At 35.8% G+C, this 17,646-nt stretch overlaps 1 protein-coding gene and 1 long non-coding RNA gene across 2 annotated transcripts in view; both read left to right on the top strand.

The window, feature by feature from the left end:
• LOC102787242 (uncharacterized) overlaps positions 1-12,512 on the top strand; it is a 49,233-nt gene extending 36,721 nt beyond the window's left edge. The window contains exons 17-27 of the mRNA XM_087832909.1: positions 723-815; positions 4,058-4,132; positions 4,467-4,556; positions 5,603-5,674; positions 6,210-6,290; positions 6,587-6,685; positions 9,366-9,419; positions 9,583-9,636; positions 11,327-11,359; positions 11,702-11,734; positions 12,456-12,512. Of these exons, the coding sequence (XP_087689035.1) occupies positions 723-815; positions 4,058-4,132; positions 4,467-4,556; positions 5,603-5,674; positions 6,210-6,290; positions 6,587-6,685; positions 9,366-9,419; positions 9,583-9,636; positions 11,327-11,359; positions 11,702-11,734; positions 12,456-12,512 (741 nt within the window). The remainder of the gene's footprint in view (positions 1-722; positions 816-4,057; positions 4,133-4,466; positions 4,557-5,602; positions 5,675-6,209; positions 6,291-6,586; positions 6,686-9,365; positions 9,420-9,582; positions 9,637-11,326; positions 11,360-11,701; positions 11,735-12,455) is intronic.
• Positions 12,513-14,310: 1,798 nt separating this feature from the next.
• LOC148103699 (uncharacterized) lies at positions 14,311-17,014 on the top strand. The gene is made up of 5 exons (XR_015717008.1): positions 14,311-14,519; positions 15,208-15,292; positions 15,776-15,934; positions 16,294-16,379; positions 16,763-17,014. It is a non-coding gene; the product is annotated as an uncharacterized LOC148103699 (long non-coding RNA).
• Positions 17,015-17,646: the final 632 nt, after the last annotated feature.

Here is a 17,646-nt window from a genome sequence, read left to right on the forward strand (position 1 = left end):
ATCAGCCAACTAGACAGAATCAAAAGCCAAAGTAAAAAAACAAGTTTTAAGACGTGATTTAAAAGACTGGATAGACTCGGCAGTACGACATGATGCACACAGGACAGGAGACTGAAATAAAACAGGAAACATGAGAAACACACACTGAGACACACTGAGTGCAAATGAGACGGAGAGACATGACTGGGGACCAGAAAGGCAAATACGTATGGAGACAAGACTGAGACACAAATAACAAACAGAACTAGACACAAGAGGATGGGGAACACAGAGGGAGGGATTATTCTAACCTAAACACACTTAAAGCATAATATAAATGAAACAACATAGAATATTCAAACATTATAAAGTCCAGAGACCTGGAACCACTGCGTCACTGACTCAGGACCATGACAGTCAAAGCAGAAACGTCACTTTTGGTGTTTATGATCATGTAGAGGATCAGCTCTGTTTCAGCTTTTCATTAAACTAAATCGCTGCTGCTTCACTGTTCATACATGATTTGTTGGCTTTGTGTGATGGTGCTGCTGTCGTAGGCTGATGGAGAGGAGCAGACTCACTGCTGTGTAAAAGGATCATTCCTGATTCGTTTGTCATTCACATGTTAGAAGCAACAAGTTTCAGTTTTCCAGTTTAGATTTCAATCTGGAAAGTCTCCTGTTGATCTCAGTAGAGAGCATTTCTTCCTTCTGCTCTTTCTTCATGTAACATTTCACCTGCAGTCTGAGGAGGAAACTGAAACCATCCATCAGCTCCAGCAGTTGAAACAAGCAGCAGAGATCCTGAAGATTCAGCTGGAGTCCAAAAATCAGCAGGTTTGTCTTTTCATCATAAATATTCTGAATTTGCTGACTCGGCTCTCTTTATGAATAAAATAATAGTAAAAATCAGTATTTACACACTAACAGACTATTTAGATAAATAAATAAATAAATAAATAAAGAATGAATGAATGAATGAATGAATGAATGAATGAATAAATAAATAAATAAATAAATAAATAAATAATGAATGAATGAATGAATGAATAAATAAATAAATAAATAAATAAATAAATAAATAAATAATGAATGAATGAATGAATGAATGAATGAATGAATGAATGAATGAATGAATGAATGAATAAATAAATAAATAAATAAATAAATACAACTAAATGTAAAGGTGTAAAATATATTTTAAATACAAATTTAGAAGCTATACATGCTGCTGTTGATCTCAGTAAATAAACAGTCACCTTCCTCCCTGTACAGGGATTTTAAGATGTTGATGAAGGACGATGAAACACTGTACAATCAACTCTTCAGTAAAGTAGAAAATGTTTTCTAACTTTGATATGTAGAATCTATCAGAGCTTAATATTTGGTCTAATGTAGATTTTTCTTAAACTGACAGCATTTTGTGTTGTTGAAATTTGAGTTTATTTCACATTAAATATTGATGCTATCACACACCTGATCAAATAGCAGGTGAGATTTAAAGCTTCTGTTTATTTATTTCTGTTTATTACCTGTAACAATCAAATTTAAAATGAATTCTGAAGTGAAGGCAAGCACCGGGGAAATATGTTCAAGTCTTTTAGTTCGTGTCAGAAGACGAGCTGCAGCATCTGGAGCAACTGCAGCTGGTCTCCAGCTGGGATGTAATAAAAGCATGGATCCTCCTTTCAAAGCTTTTAAAAGATAAAAATGATTTCAGACATAGATATAAGGTTGAAAAAAGACCGCTGTACAACAGGGCTAATCTGTTTTTTCAAATGCAAACTTTCTGTCAATTATAACCCCCACATTTTTGGCATGCAATTTAATAAAAGGCTCAATACTGTGCAGGTTAACAAGAGACGTGCTGGGATTGAAACTTGGTCCAAAAATTATCACTTTGGTTTTGTTCTCATTAAAGTTAAGGAAGTTAGAAGACATCCAGGCTTTAACTTCACCAAGACACTGAAGTAAGGGTTCAGGTAGGGCAGAACAGTTTCTGTTCAGTTGAAGACAGATCTGAGTGTCATTGAGATATGAATGGAAACATGTTATATTTTCCAAAAAATAGACCTGGAAGCAGCATATAAATAGATAATAAAATTTGCCACCACAAGTAAGGGGAGCTGAGGAAGAGATAAAATCTCCAAAGCTCACAGAGAAAGTCCTGTCAGACAGGTAAGACCTGAACCACTCTGATGGAAGGACCTTGGTGCTGCAATGCTCCAATCATGAGATGGAGAGGCTGTGGTCAACAGTATTAAAGGCAGCGGTCAGATCCAAAAGCAGAAACAGAGCTGAGTCTCCTGAGTCAGTGGCTAATAAAAGATCACTAAGAACTTTTAAAATTGTCATTTCAGTGCTGTGAAGAAGATTTAAACCAGACTGAAACCTCTCAAGAATACATCGTCCATTTACAAAATATTGCAGTTGAACAAATACAATCTTTCCCAAAATGGAAAGGAAGCTTTGAAATAGGCCTGAAATTTGGGAGAGAAGAGAACTCGAGATTAGGTTTTTTAAATACAGGCTGTACAACAGCATGTTTAAAACAGGCTGGCACAACAACTGTTAAAAATCCTTAAAAAAATAAAAATAAATAAAAGATATTTAAATTAAGATATTCACAGTCTGAAGGTAAAGGTTCCATAAAACAGCTGGACTCACCTGCCAGGCTTCTGCCACAAGGATTAGATGCAGTTCCTGATTCGTGAAGAAGTCCTTAAGAATGAAAGTTTTATTTGTTAGTGATCGAGCACTAACAAGACTTATCCTTCAATTCAATTCAATTTTATTTATATAGCGCCAAATCACAACAAAAGTCGCCTCAAGGCGCTTTATATTGTACAGTAGATACAGAGAAAAACCCAACAATCATATGACCCCCTATGAGCAAGCACTTTGGCGACAGTGGGAAGGAAAAACTCCCTTTTAACAGGAAGAAACCTCCGGCAGAACCAGGCTCAGGGAGGGGCGGCCATCTGCTGCGACCGGTTGGGGTGAGAGAAGGAAGACAGGATAAAGACATGCTGTGGAAGAGAGACAGAGGTTAATAACAGATATGATTCAATACAGAGAGGTCTGTTAATACATAGTGAGTGAGAAAGGTGACTGGAAAGGAAAAACTCAATGCATCATGGGAATCCCCCGGCAGTCTACGTCTATTGCAGCATAACTAAGGGAGGATTCAGGGTCACCTGGTCCAGCCCTAACTATATGCTTTACCAAAAAGAAAAGTTTTAAGCCTAATCTTAAAAGTAGAGATAGTGTCTGTCTCCTGAACCCAAACTAGAAGCTGGTTCCACAGAAGAGGGGCCTGAAAACTGAAGGCTCTGCCTCCCATTCTACTTTTAAATACTCTAGGAACAACAAGTAGGTCTGCGGAGCGAGAGCGAAGTGCTCTAATAGGGTGATATGGTACTACAAGGTCATTAAGATAAGACGGGGCCTGATTATTTAAGACCTTGTATGTGAGGAGCAGGATTTTGAATTCAATTCTGGATTTAACAGGAAGCCAATGAAGGGAAGCCAAAACAGGAGAAATATGCTCTCTCTTTCTAGTCCCTGTCAGTACTCTTGCTGCAGCATTTTGGATTAAATGGAGGCTTTTCAGCGAGTTTTTAGGACATCCTGATAATAATGTCCAGCCTGTAGTAGTCCAGCCTGGAAGTAATAAATGCATGAACTAGTTTTTCAGCGGCACTATGAGACAGGATATTTCTAACTTTAGATATGTTGCGCAAATGGAGGAAAGCAGTCTTACATATTTGTTTAATATTCCTGACAGGAATTGTGGAACAAGCTACAAGTTAGCATTTTTAAGACAAATAAACAAAATAAAACACTAGTACAGAGTCGGATGGCAGGCCGTACACACTGACGCAATCTTGGTTTCTCTTAGACAAAGTAGAGAAATTTTATTCTATACAGTGTGTATCATTTAAAAAAAGAAAACCACCAATCAGACTGATTATGGTTGGAAACATGTTGCTCACAGTGTGAAGCTTCAATAATTTTGTCACTTTTATCAACAAAGTGCTGCAGAAACATCAACATCTGTCTGTCTTTTTTTCTGACAGATGATCAAATCTGAGAGGGAGAAGGATGAATTCATTCAGAAGCTGATGGAAATATTTCCTACACTGGACTCAAAGGTCAGTGAAAGCATCTCTCAGCAGACAGAGGTAAACATGGACACATGTGATGCTGTCATCCTCCCAATGATCACAGAGCTGTGCACTTATATTCCTGCAGTTTTGTCCAGCAGCAGTTTGTGTGTCATTAACCAAACACAACTTTGAAATCCTACCACTGCAAGATTGTTGACATCATCCCACAACACTTAATGTTGTTAGCATCATGCTACATCAGCTCCCTTATATTTACATAATGCAGCTTTAATGTGACTCTGGTCGTGTTTCATTATTGTGTCTTAAACATGAACATTTCTTCCTTCTGCTCTTTCTTCATGTAACATTTCACCTGCAGTGGAAGGAGAATACTGACATCATCAATCAGCTTCAGGAGGTGAAAGAAACAGCAGAGAAACTGAAGCAGCTGGAGAAAAAAAATCAGGAGGTTCGTGTTTCCATTATAAACACTTTGAATTTACTGACCCAACTCTCTTTATGAATAGAATAATTGCACACATCAATATTTACTCACCATCAGACTGTACATTATGAATGAATCAATAAATCTAAATCTTAGCATCTAAATTATATATAAAAAAAATCCCAGATATATACATGTAAGAATATAAGAAAAAACAGTGTGCATGCATAATCCCAAAAGGTTGATTCTGTTCATCTGGACGTAGCGTTTTCAGTGGGAGAAATGTTTTGTCACTCATCCAAGTAACTTATTCAGTTTCAGCTGACTGCAGGTTTCCCAACCTTATGAACAGTAGATTTATATAATTAATTTAAAAAAAATCAGCAGAACTGATGTGTTGTGGGAATTATATAACTTTTATATCATGTTTATTCTTCTATATCCTTTTTATTTAAGCATTTATTCAATTTATTAAACACACGTGTGGGAAGATACACAGCACTACATTGTCAACACAGATTTCCGCTCAAAGCATACTTTGACGCGAGAAGGGTTCACGCCCCTTCTCGCGTCAATAAAGAATATAACAGGCATAATTTATAATTAATGATATTTAAACAAGTTTCCGTGTTCAACAACATTTTGCCCTATATGGCTGTCTCACCCCCCAGATGTTTCCTGTCGACTCATTCATGGCATGCTTATCTTTAACACCTTCTGCATCACTAGTTGCTAAGCAAGCATAAAGCAAAATATGTTTCACCTTTACCATAGAAATACATCTATGTGATGTCTGTGTGTGTAAACATGATATAAAAATGATATAATTCCCACAGTGTGCATATTATTAGTAAGGGAAAAGTAAAAGCTGGTTTTAGGTTTAGAAACTCTAAATTGAAACGAATATATTTCCTTAGTGTTATTTACAAATATTAATTTATATTATCCAGCTTATATTTACATAAAACTGATTTTATTTCTAGCTTTATTTAAATCCTATTGTGTTATTAATATTGTGTCTTAAACATGAACATTTCTTCCGTCTGCTCTTTCTTCATATAACATTTCAGGTTAAGACACATGAAATCATCAAACAGCTCGAGCAGGACAAAGAAACAGCAGAGAAGCTCAAGAAGCTTCAGGTTTGTCTTTCTGTTATAAACATTCTGAATTTACTGAACTCTATTTATGAATAGAGTAATTGCACACATCAATATTTACTCACCGTCAGACTCTTTAATATAAATGAATAAATTTATATTAAATTGAAATCTCTGTGTCTCAGTTGAATAAAAAAAAAATCCAGGACATATATATGTAAGTATATAGGAAAATAATTGTCCACGCATATTCCCAAAAAGTTGATTCTGTTCATCTGGACGCAGCTTTTTACATAATTCATTAAATCAGCAGCACTGATGAACAATGGGCTGTGTGTGCATAGTATTAGTAAGTAAAAAGTAAAACCTGGTTTTAGTTTTAGAGACACTACATTGAAACTAAGATATTTCCTTACCATCTTCAGTTATTTACAAATATTTATTTATATTTTCCAACTTATATTTTCATAATACAGCTTTTATTTACAGATTTAATTTAACTCTGGTTGTGTGATCATGATTGTGTCTTAAACATGAACATTTCTTCCTTGTGCTCTTTCCTCATGTAACATTTCAGCTCAAGGGTAAGACAGACAGTGAAATCATCAAACAGCTCGAGCAGGACAAAAAAACAGCAGAGAAGGTGGAGCAGCTTCAGGTTTGTTTTTTCTGTTATAAACATTCTGAATTTACTGACTTTACTGAACTCTATTTATGAATAGAATAATTACATACATCAATATTTACTCAGTGTCAGACTCTTCAATATAAATGAATACATTTATATTAAATTTAAATCATCTGGATGCAGCGTTTTACATAATTCATTAAATCAGCAGCACTGATGAACAATATTTACATAATACAGCTTTTATTTGACTCTGGTTGTGTTATCATTATTGTCTTAAACATAATCATCTCTTTCTTCTGCTCTTTCCTAATGTAACATTTCAGCTCCAGGGTGAGACAGATAGTAACATCATCGCTCAGCTCCAGGCTGTGAAAGACACAGCAGAGAATCTGAAGAAGCAGGTGGAGTCCAAAAATTGGGAGGTTTGTGTTTCCTTTATACTCAATGAGAATTTGCTGACTCGGCTCTCTTTGGTAATACAGAATAGCCACATTATTGTCATTCAGAACATATACAGTTAGTGTCAGTATTTACATCAAACTGTACAATATAAATAAACATTACCCACCACACACTGATTTTTTTATTATTATTATTAAACTGAAATTTAGAGAGTTAGAGTTAGAGAAAACCTCTTGATGCAAAGATCCAGATGATCATAATGTCTCATTATTTTTGTTAACCCCTAAGCACATCAACTCTTAATTGAGCTTTATTTGCAAATATAATTCAAGACACCTCAGATAGCCTTTGATGAGTGTCTGGATCCTAGATGAAGGCATGTTTGATCCTTCTTCCATATAAAAAAGCATCAACAGCCTGATTCAAATCATCCCACAAAATTTCAATGACATCCAAGTCAGGGGAATGTGGTGTTATTCTTCCACAGCACCGTGTCAATCTGTCTCATCTAAATGAGCTTTTATACAACAAGCGATTCTGTTTGTGGTGTGAATGCAGAAAGGCCTTCTTTTCATTAGCCTTCCATACATATGTACAAATACAACATCAAGATGCTCTGCAGGGTCTTGGAAGTGATTCATTCTGACAGTGCGCTGCATATGCAGCTCCTGTAATTTTCTTGGCCTGACTTGGGTTCAACCACAGCTGTGCCTGTGCTCTTCTATTTCCTGATTACTGTCCTTATAGATGAAACTGAGTTTAAACCCCTGAGAGATCTTTTTGCAGCCTCCCCCTGAACCACAGTACTGACAATCTTTTGAGAATTACTTTGAGGATCCAATGCTGTCACTGTTCAGTGTCAAAGACACTGAACAGTATGATTGGACATGCTTGCCTATGAAGTTCAAGGCTTAACAAGCTAATCCAACTGATTTAGTGTTGCAAGTAATCAGTATTGACCAGTTCCATGCATTCAAATCAGTAAAATTACAACGATACCCAAATTGTTGCACAGCCAGCTTTTACATCTAACTCCATTCTGTACGTCTAAATACTGCTTCACTAAAAATAGATGTTTGTGAAACCCCACAGTACTCAGATGGAGGAAATGAGGAGGAAATGAAATACATGCCACTGTTATCTTTTTGTTGAATGAAGAGTGAATTTTTATGCAGGGAGAGATGTTCCCAGATGTTTTCATATGATTGTTCATTTCAAAACCTTTTAACAAATAATTCAAAAACAGTTGTTGGTGACACAACATAAAACTGAACAGATATCGCACCAAATAAATATGAAAACTGTCCATATTTATTATAAGTGCTTAACTTCAGAAAAATTAATGAAAGAGATAAAACGCTTGAATTGTTCCTTTTCGGTTTAAATCCCGACTGAACAGTCTCAACAGAGACAACTTTACAGAGAGATCTCTACACTGGGTCCAGATCTGGTCCACATTCTGCCTGATGTCTGATGTAGAGGATCAGCTCTGTTCCAGCTTTTCATTCAGACAAAAAGCAGTGTTGTTTCACTTTACATGCATGATTTCTTTGCTTTGTGTGATGGTGCTGCTGTCATAGGTTGACAGAAACAAGTAGAAACAAGAGGAAGTTTATTTTTATTATTTTATTGTTATGTTTTATTGGATTAACTGTGTGAAAAGATAAACACAAGAGTAAGACTATTGCAGATGTTCATTTCATTTAAGAGATGCTACAGTATCCTTATAAAAGTTGTGGTTATATTTAAATTCATAATTATTCTTTAAATGTTGACAATAATAAGAAATGTGCTGTCAGATGTCAGAGTAAATGGGAGCATTATTTGTTGTGGTTCAAGTTCATAAACTGAATTCAAAGTACACAGAGCGGAGCTGTGCCAACCCCAATAGTGAAGACTCAATCTGAAAGCGTTGCTCAGAAGACAGATAAACATGGACGTATGTGATGGCTGCTATACCAATGATCATAGACCTGCACGCTCATTATGTCCCTCTGTGACTTTCTGCTTAATGTGCAGTCGTTAGTGGAAATTATGATGCTAATATGATTTCTTTGATGTGACCAACCTGCTAATTTTTTTACTTTTTATTGAGAAACAAGAAACACAAGTTAAAAAATACCCCATAGCACAGTAGTGTTAGCCCCAGTACTCATATTTAAATAAAGGCATTGATTAATGAATTGATTAATGTAAATTGGATCAGTGTAAGAAAATTGATCGATGGGAAGTTTTTAATTAAATAACTAAAATTCAAATACATGAGTTGTTTTAGTCATATTTTTCTATAAGCAGGCCTGAAAAATGACAGAAAGCGCTCACAAAATGTCAAAGCATGAGACTTTTTTCCATGTTGTTTAATGTCAGTCAGTCAGAGAAAAGATGATTCCAGCATAAACCAACCAACAAACCCATAAATATCCATCCATCAAAAACTAACTAACTAAATAAATAAATAAGACAGACAAAAAAGAGCATGTGTTAATAATAATCAAGGAGCTCATTAAATGTCAGTTAAACATTTAAAAATAACATGTGTTCTAAAACCTTTCACTGGTGATCTATATAAGAATGACAGCTGTTTTACTACATCAAGAAATAAACTAATCTAAATAAATTAGGATATTGCAAAAGTAATTAGAAGAATATTTCCATTAAAAATATACTGATGTTTTCATTTCTCTCTGCTGTTTGGTAAAGATGCTCCAGGCTGAGAAGACGAGGAATGATGAAACTGACAGAAAACTCAAAGCGGTAAATCTTTTCACCCAAAGCAGTTCGCTGCTGTCATCTCTCTTTTATCTCTTTGTAAACAATCCAAATTTGGAATTTCTTCACAAACATTAATTTTCCAGCACAAAAACATATTTAAGTTCATAGCTGTGATCTTTTTCTTCATCTCTCTTCTGTCCTTTAGTTGGTAAAGCAGCTCGAGAAGGAGAAGACAAAAACTGAGAAAAATCTCAATGAGGTAAATCTTTGTCACCCAAATCAATCACCTGCTATTATCTCTGTTTTCTACGTGTTCAGATTATAATCACACGTGAGAACAAACCTCAGACACCAAATAACTGTTAGTGAAGCTCAAGTTTGTTCTCACTGTTTTCAAACTTAAAACTTAAAAACGTCATTAAACACTTTATATTTACATAACACGTGTTTTAATTCACATTTAAACTGTTTTTTTTTCTTTAGTAAGTTTGTGAATGTATTGTTATATCATGTCTTATAAAAGAGCACGTCTCCAGTCACGTGTCCTCTCACCTGCTGTTAAAGGAAAAGTATTAAGACTTATACAATCAGCTGAAAAAACTAAACTCCAGAAATCAGGGATTTCATCTCTCTGTTATAATCCTCCTGAATTTCCTTCTAAACATAAAAAAAACATCAAATCCAAATGCAAAAGTGTTTCAAACACAAATACAGAAAACCATTAACTTGGATATTTACCACACAAACCAGTAAAAGAAACATTTTAATTCCAGTTCATTATTGTATCTCTAAGCACTCTCTGTGTTTCTGTCTAAGGTGACGACTGCACATTAGATTTGTACTGGATCCATTTAAACAATAAAGGTCACTGCCCCACAGTCTGATAAAAGAGAAATTGCTCACACAAGTGAATTTAATTAGACTGAACAAATATTCTTGCTGTGTGACTTGTGTTCTAATAGCTGCAGTGTAAAAGAGACTCAGCAGTATTTATGTTTTTGGATGCACACTGACCATTCAGTGGTTTTAGTGAGGTACGATTACCAGGTAAAAAGAGAGACACATTTGTGACACAGAAAACTCTGACTTTAATGTAGACATGAAATATTAAACCATGGAGCCAAACTCTCAAAAACTGCAGACAGTGTTAAAGCAGATTTAACTCTGTCTGTAAGGCTGGATTTAAGAAATAAGTGTTCTCTGTTATAGTTTGTTAGAATGTGTGTAGATCCATCTTGTGTGAGTACAATACGTGACCTCACTGGTTTGGTTGGTTGGTGCTAATAGACTGACATTAGTGTTTGTTAGCGAACTATAGCTGCAACAATGAGTTTCATGTTGAAAAGAAAAACAAGGAAATACTTCCCACTTTCACTGTCTGTCTCTGAAGCAGTCAGTGGTTCTTCAATGATGAAACAGGAAACTCCACCTGTTAGCTTTAAGGTCTGCAGAACACTTTATGGAGTGTGGAGCTGTTAGAGTCATGTGCACTGGTGGTTCACCTGACTAACAGCTAAAGTCTGACACTGTAACCTTTTTGATTTAGATTTTTCTTGGTGGGCTCATGTTTACAGACTAAGAGGTGCTATGAGGTGGCAGAGCAGATGTTCACAAGCTGTGAGCAGCAATATTTTAGGCAATATTCAGGTCATAAGAAACAACTCCACTGTAATAAAACAGAGAAATTATAAACAGACAAGACTTTAAACTGTTGTTGGGAGGAGTTACATGGACATTTAAATGTTTCAATGTTTGTTTTACATTCAATTGATTCTCTGGAGTTTTTGTTTGTTTGCATTAAGCAGTAATACAATACAGTTGTATTTAAATAAATTGGAGCTTTAACTGGAGCTTTAGTGAAGTGTGGATTTTTTTTTCTTCCAAAAAACATCTTTCACTTCCTTTTCATAGCTGTGATCTTTGTTTTTTATCTCTCTTCTGTCTTCCAGTTGGTAAAGCAGCTCAAGGAGGAGAAAACCGAGGTAAATCTTTGCCAAATGAAACACCTGCTATTATCTCTCTTTTCTACATGTTTTATGTAACAGGTTCCTACATGTGCATCATGGGTACATTTCTTACTCAAGCATGATTGGGAATCCTTACATGGACATTTAAATGTTTCAATGTTTGTTTTACATTCAATTGATTCTCTAGAGTTTTTGTTTGTTTGCATTAAGCAGTAATACAATACAGTTGTATTTAAATAAATTGGAGCTTTAACTGGAGCTTTAGTGAAGTGGGGATTTTTTTTTTCTTCCAAAAAACATCTTGCACTTCCTTTTCATAGCTGTGATCTTTGTTTTTATCTCTCTTATGTCTTCCAGTTGGTAAAGCAGCTCAAGGAGGAGAAAACTGAGGTAAATCTTTGTCAAATGAAACACCTGCTATTATCTCTCTTTTCTACATGTTTTATGTAACAGGTTCCTACATGTGTATCATGGGTACATTTCTTACATTTCTTACTGAAGCATGATTGGGAATCCTTACATTCATCATCTTACACTCACCTTAGATGTTCTTTGGTTTGTTTGCTAAAGATTAATTTTCTTTCCAACATCCATTAATTTCTTTTCTTTAGTTATAGCAACTTAGCCATCTGCTTAGATTTTTAAATCATTGTTTATCCCGTGGCCCCGGATAATCAGAAGAAGGATGGTTGGACATTATTTTAAGAATTCTGGTCGGGTTTGTTTCTTAGCTCCGTACTTATTGCTGTTACTTCCTCATACTCTGGGGGGATCTAACAATTTGTTATTTTAAAAACTGACTTGGAGTTCACACAGACTTGGTTCTTTTTGCTTTCAGAATGAACATCTGAGCAGCCTGTGTTACTTTATTTCTTTTATTTTCTCATCATTCTAACAGCATGAATCTGATGAAGTACTATGATAAACCTTTAATCTTATAATCACTGAACTTTATATGTTGCTCTATAGAAACCAAACTAATATTACAGGGCAGCTGAGGGTGTTGGGACAAACACTTTAAATCTGTCTTCCAAGTTTAGAGACTGTAGTTTTTACAGCTGTGATGAATTGTGTTTACAAACGAAGAACACTAACTGATGTCTGCCAACAGGAATCCCTTGGATCTCGGTTCATGTCCAAATTTAGGAAAGGATCCAATCAAAACTAATCCAGAAGTTGCTCAACATGTAACTGAGGAGATCATGAGGTCAAAGTGCTTCATCATGGAGAAACTTGATGTCTGTTATGTCAGTGATTCATGTTTAAATAGTCAGTGGTTCAACTTGAAAAACTTTATTCAGTCAAAACTCGGTTAAGTGAAGTAAGCAAAAGCTTATCATCCATCTAAAATTCCCAAATACTAAAGTTTTTCAGTCCTTGTTCAGTTGTACAGAAAAACTAATAAACCTTATCAACTAAAAATATGTTGAAAATGCACTGCTGATTTATAAACTTTTGTTTTTTGAAAGATTTTAAACTTGTTTTAAGTTAGTAAACCAACCGATCAATTGAAAATTGATCAGGTAACAACTCCTAAACCAAAGCACTATTCTGGGAACATTGTTGTGTCTATGTGTTTAATATTGTGCTCATTTTTCTGTGTGAGACAAATAGAACTGTGATGTTGCTGTATCTGTGTTATGGTGTTTCAGAAACATTTATATATAATAAAAAAATGAAGTTAGGTGAAGTAAGAAATGTAAAAAAAACAATCTTGATCTTTTAATATTAAATTTAAAACTTAAAAAAAATAAAGTTCCAAAACATGTTTCACATTTTTCTTTTTCTGTATGTAAACATATATAAGCCATAAATGGATCCAAAAGCAGACACTATGCTCAACAGCAACAAGTTTACAGTGAGTTTATTTGCGACAAAGTATTGAAAGTTCACGGCGGGAGTCTCACGGGGCAAAGTGCCTGAAATGGGAGAGAGAGTGGAATTAGTCCATGGCGAGGTTTGTGACGACAAGAGATTAAACAGTGAGACAGGTGGGCAGCAGCGTGGGAGGAAACCAGGTGAGGCTTGGATCCGCTGACTAGAGGCGGGCCGCTCTTCAGCAGGGAAGAATAGCTGAGCCCCGATCACCAACACCCGAGTGGATGACACTGGGATTGTCTATATATATATATATATATATATATATATTTGTCAATTATTTTAAAACAGTTAACAAATTTAAAGGTGAATGAATGAAATGAAAGTAGTAACTGAGATCCACACCCCTCTGTTGGGTCATTTTATTTTAAAATATATTAATATATATATAGAAGTTATTGGTCTTGCCATGCTTACTATTTAACTGCAGAAGATACACTGACATGTTTGCAGCTACAAGGCTTATGTAGAATTTTTAAGCCACAAGCTGGCACTGAAATGATCACGCTGACGTATTTTAACTCTACTGTGAACAAACATTTTCTCATGCGGTTTGTATCTAAGAAGCTAAAATTACTGGAGCGTCTGCAGCATCTAAAATAATCACACGCTGAGTAAACTGAGATACTGAGAGGTCTTTAAACGTGCTCAGCAGGCCTGTGGTTTTAAACTCTTCTGTGCATGACGAGTTTAAGAGCAACCAACAAAGTCAACGGAATAAAAAAGGAAAAAAAGTATATAGTAAAAAATAAACTGTCGAGTCGAAGTATTTTTTTACAATATTTGCAATCGCCTGTCATAGTGTAGCTCTTATAATTGTCCACACTGTAAAAACGATAACTAGTAATTGTTGATTTGATTAAAGTTTTCAAATTAAACTGACTTAGAAATAAAACTTTCCATTTACAACCTAAAAAAGCTTGTCTGCCCAACAAATTTCTTCCATTGTTGTCCTAACTAAGATTTTCTAGAGAGCATAACAAAGATTATCAATTTTTGAGTAGATTTTTTGAGTCAAGTTGGGAACCAGTGGGAAACCCCGTAGATGACTGGCACACGTGGTCTGTGCCAAGTTTGAACTGGACCAAACGAGCCTGAGCAGACCTGAGCTGTGTGATAGTGGTTTGTCGATGTGTTCTGGACTGAAAACCTGCCAAGAAAATTTGAAGAAACGTGGCCAAAGTTGGATGGAAATTACCATTTTTCGACCATTACGGATTTTACCTGGTCTGAAGTTGGACTGTATTTTTTGACCATTTTTCGGACAGGACAAGCTGCTGACTATTTGCCCTAGCAGGTAAGCTAACCAGATCTATTATTAGGATTTTCTAGAAGCGCCTAGGCTGCATCCTCCTCAGGACCCAGGAGGGTGGAATGAGTAAAACACTGAAAAAAAAAAAGGCAAACAATAACATATTTAAGTTATCTAAGTGACTTATATATCATGTTTAAGCTAGCGAAGGACCGCGGGGGGGGGGGGGGTGAAAATGATATGCCAGCCAGCCAGCTAGCTAGCGAAGCCGGTGGTAACAGACGTCTCCGAAAACGTAGAAGCATTTTTGCAAATATGTGTTGTCTTATTAAACTGAGCTGATATTTGAAATTTACACAGCTACATTCTCGCCTGAAAATATCTTAAAAATTTACTTTGTGAGCCGAAATGGGTAATAAGAGTAATATTAAAACTAAGTGGCTGCCGCCATTGTTGGAAACTAGAATCGGCTGGGCTGCGCTATGAATTCTGGCATAGAGTGGGCCACGAAGGATACACCTGACCCATCCTTCAAAGCTGTGGAAAGTATTGTATTGTTTTGAGAGCCTTTTTGTTGTTGGAGTATTGATTTTATGTACAATTCCACGGGTAGACGCGATCTGTACGGGCCGACTTTGCACATGCGCAGTAAGGATCAGGGAGTCCGATCCGTAACTCGTTTTTTTTCTACATTATATTGAAATGTTTCATTATTGCAAACATTTTCTCTCAGGCGGAGAGAGGTCGTGGAGTGTCAGCCTATGGTGTCCAGTGTGTGTGTCCAGGAGAGATGACCTGGGCTGTTTTACTCTGTGGAGGTAAGACTGTCCTAATTTATTTATAATTTAATTATTATTCAAATTGGGCATGATTTATACTAGATTGACTATATTGAAGTAGTACAGTATTTGCTGGGGGTAATGCAGAAATGCAGTAATGCTGGGGTGAAACAGAAAGGCAATCTCATAATTTTGACTTAGCATGTTTTTTTTCTTCTTTTTTTTCTTTTAGTGCTAGAAATAGGACTTCTATAGACTGAGATGGTTAGGGAAAGAATACTAAGGCAGGTCACAGATTTTGGTGCAACTTAGAACATAATATGTATTTGCATATTGATACTGGGTTTTGTGGAGGGTATTTCTATTCCTGTACAAAATACGTATTCATGAGAGATTTTTGAAGTAGGTTTTGCTGTTGATAACACAGTCAGGCATATAACATGGTGCAGACTGTCCAAGACCGCTACCCAGGAATTTTCTGTGCTGAATAAATGACAATATTTTGGTGACTGTCTTGTTTAGATATCTGAAAAATTTCATCGGATCACAAGCAAAGACCTCCTGGGGACCTTCAATGCATCCCTTGACAAATTTGTGCCTGGCCTGCTGAAACTGTACCGGCCTAAGAAGGGAGCTCTTTGTGAGGAGATGGAAGACCTCCTGGATAAACTTGATGAACAGGTGAGTGAAGTGCTTCTTTATCTGACATTTTTAGAAGAGAGAATACTTTTCTCTTAGCAGAAACTGAAAAAGATGTTGGCTTCAAACAAAACACATCAGTGGACATGTCAATAAAAATTAATGTCATCAGTCATTGCTTTGTTCTTATTTGGCAGTATTTCTATTTAATTTGTAAATAGAAAGTAAAATTGTTAACATGATGTTGTTGTTGTTGGGGTTTTTTTTGTAAGTTTTGCGTGTTGCTGGGTCTGACCTGTGCTTTATTTTCATTACTATGAGAGTTCTGATTTTGCATTGTGTATAGTACACCATGTTACTACACTAATTGAAATTCTTGTTTTCCACTGAATACTCTTTAGGCATCTGACATTGTGTCCCACCAGCACTGAGAGGCCTGCCCATTTTCCTCAGAGAGGATGCAACAGAGGTTTTCCTGAAGTGCTTAGTAAGTACAAAAAAGTAATGCAAGTAAAACTAATTGCTATGAGATGTTTTTAAAGGATGAGTTAATCCAAAATGGAAATGTACACTTCCGCAGTGCAGTCCAGATAATTTTATAGTGGGAATTGCAGTTGTCATAACTCTCACTCCTTTTTTTTTCTGCTGAGCAGCAGCTGGGCATTGTTAGTGGGTGTTCCATAGCAGAAAATATTTTTGTACAAAACTCACAAGGTGGCATTAATTAAAGGAAAATAAGCTTTTTGTTCTTAAAACCTCTATGAGTCAAATGACCAGCATGGTATAGAGGTTAAAGTTAAAATCTTTAGAAATTTGTTTTGTCTTTAGTTTTTCTTAGCTTTCAATAATTCATATTTTACTTTTCTTCAGGACACTGACATTTTGGAACCAGTGTTGAACGGTGCATCAGTTGCCATCCTCACCATCCTACAAGATGACGATGCTGATACGTCTGTGCGAGAACATGCAGTTGTGTTGGAAAGGGACATCGTGCTACATAACATTCCAGATCTCTCTGCTGTCTTGGCATATCTCTTTGGCCTTCTGTATGCCCTCAACATTGATTATCCAAAGCAGATGAGTTACACCTTTAAAGCAATTGAGGCCATCTTATTTTGACCTGGTCGGACAATATGACGGTGACGTGGATAAATCATTATTTGAAAATTTTAGTCAGATGAATCTGTATTGTTGAGAATATATGGTGAAAATTTGTCTTGTAGTATTTTAAAAGATTTGTTATAGTGTTTTCCACTTCACATGAAGCATAGAACTGGTGTTTTACCTGTTAGTTTCCTCTTCATTGATGGTAACATTTCTAATAACTTTTAACTTCCATAGTTCATCATAGTAAGCCCATGTAAAATGTCAATATCTGGGTACATAGGCAATCGTTTGTGGAATTACCCTATTTAAGGTGCAATAGTTATGTTCAGCTTTTACAAGACGGTCAGGGTATGTGCGTGAATTATTAAGTTGCTGGACACTTTTCTTTTTTGGTTCTGGACTCTGGAATTTTAACGTCTCTGCTGGGGTGCTCAAAGCACCCAAAAGAAACTGGCAACACGTTTGTTTGTTTGTTATTTCTTTTTTAACAGAAATTCACCCTACTGCCCATGACATTCTGAAATGTACTGAAAGCACTGTTGAACAAAATAAATAAGCTTTTAGATAACATTGAATTGTGCTTTGTTTTATTCTATATCTATTTATTGAGTGTTCTTTCAAGTATAATCACAGCATACATTTTCCTT

The sequence above is a fragment of the Neolamprologus brichardi genome, chromosome 3 (genome assembly GCF_056152115.1).
Source record: "Neolamprologus brichardi isolate AB-2024 chromosome 3, ASM5615211v1, whole genome shotgun sequence".
In the NCBI taxonomy this organism is placed as follows: domain Eukaryota; kingdom Metazoa; phylum Chordata; class Actinopteri; order Cichliformes; family Cichlidae; genus Neolamprologus; species Neolamprologus brichardi.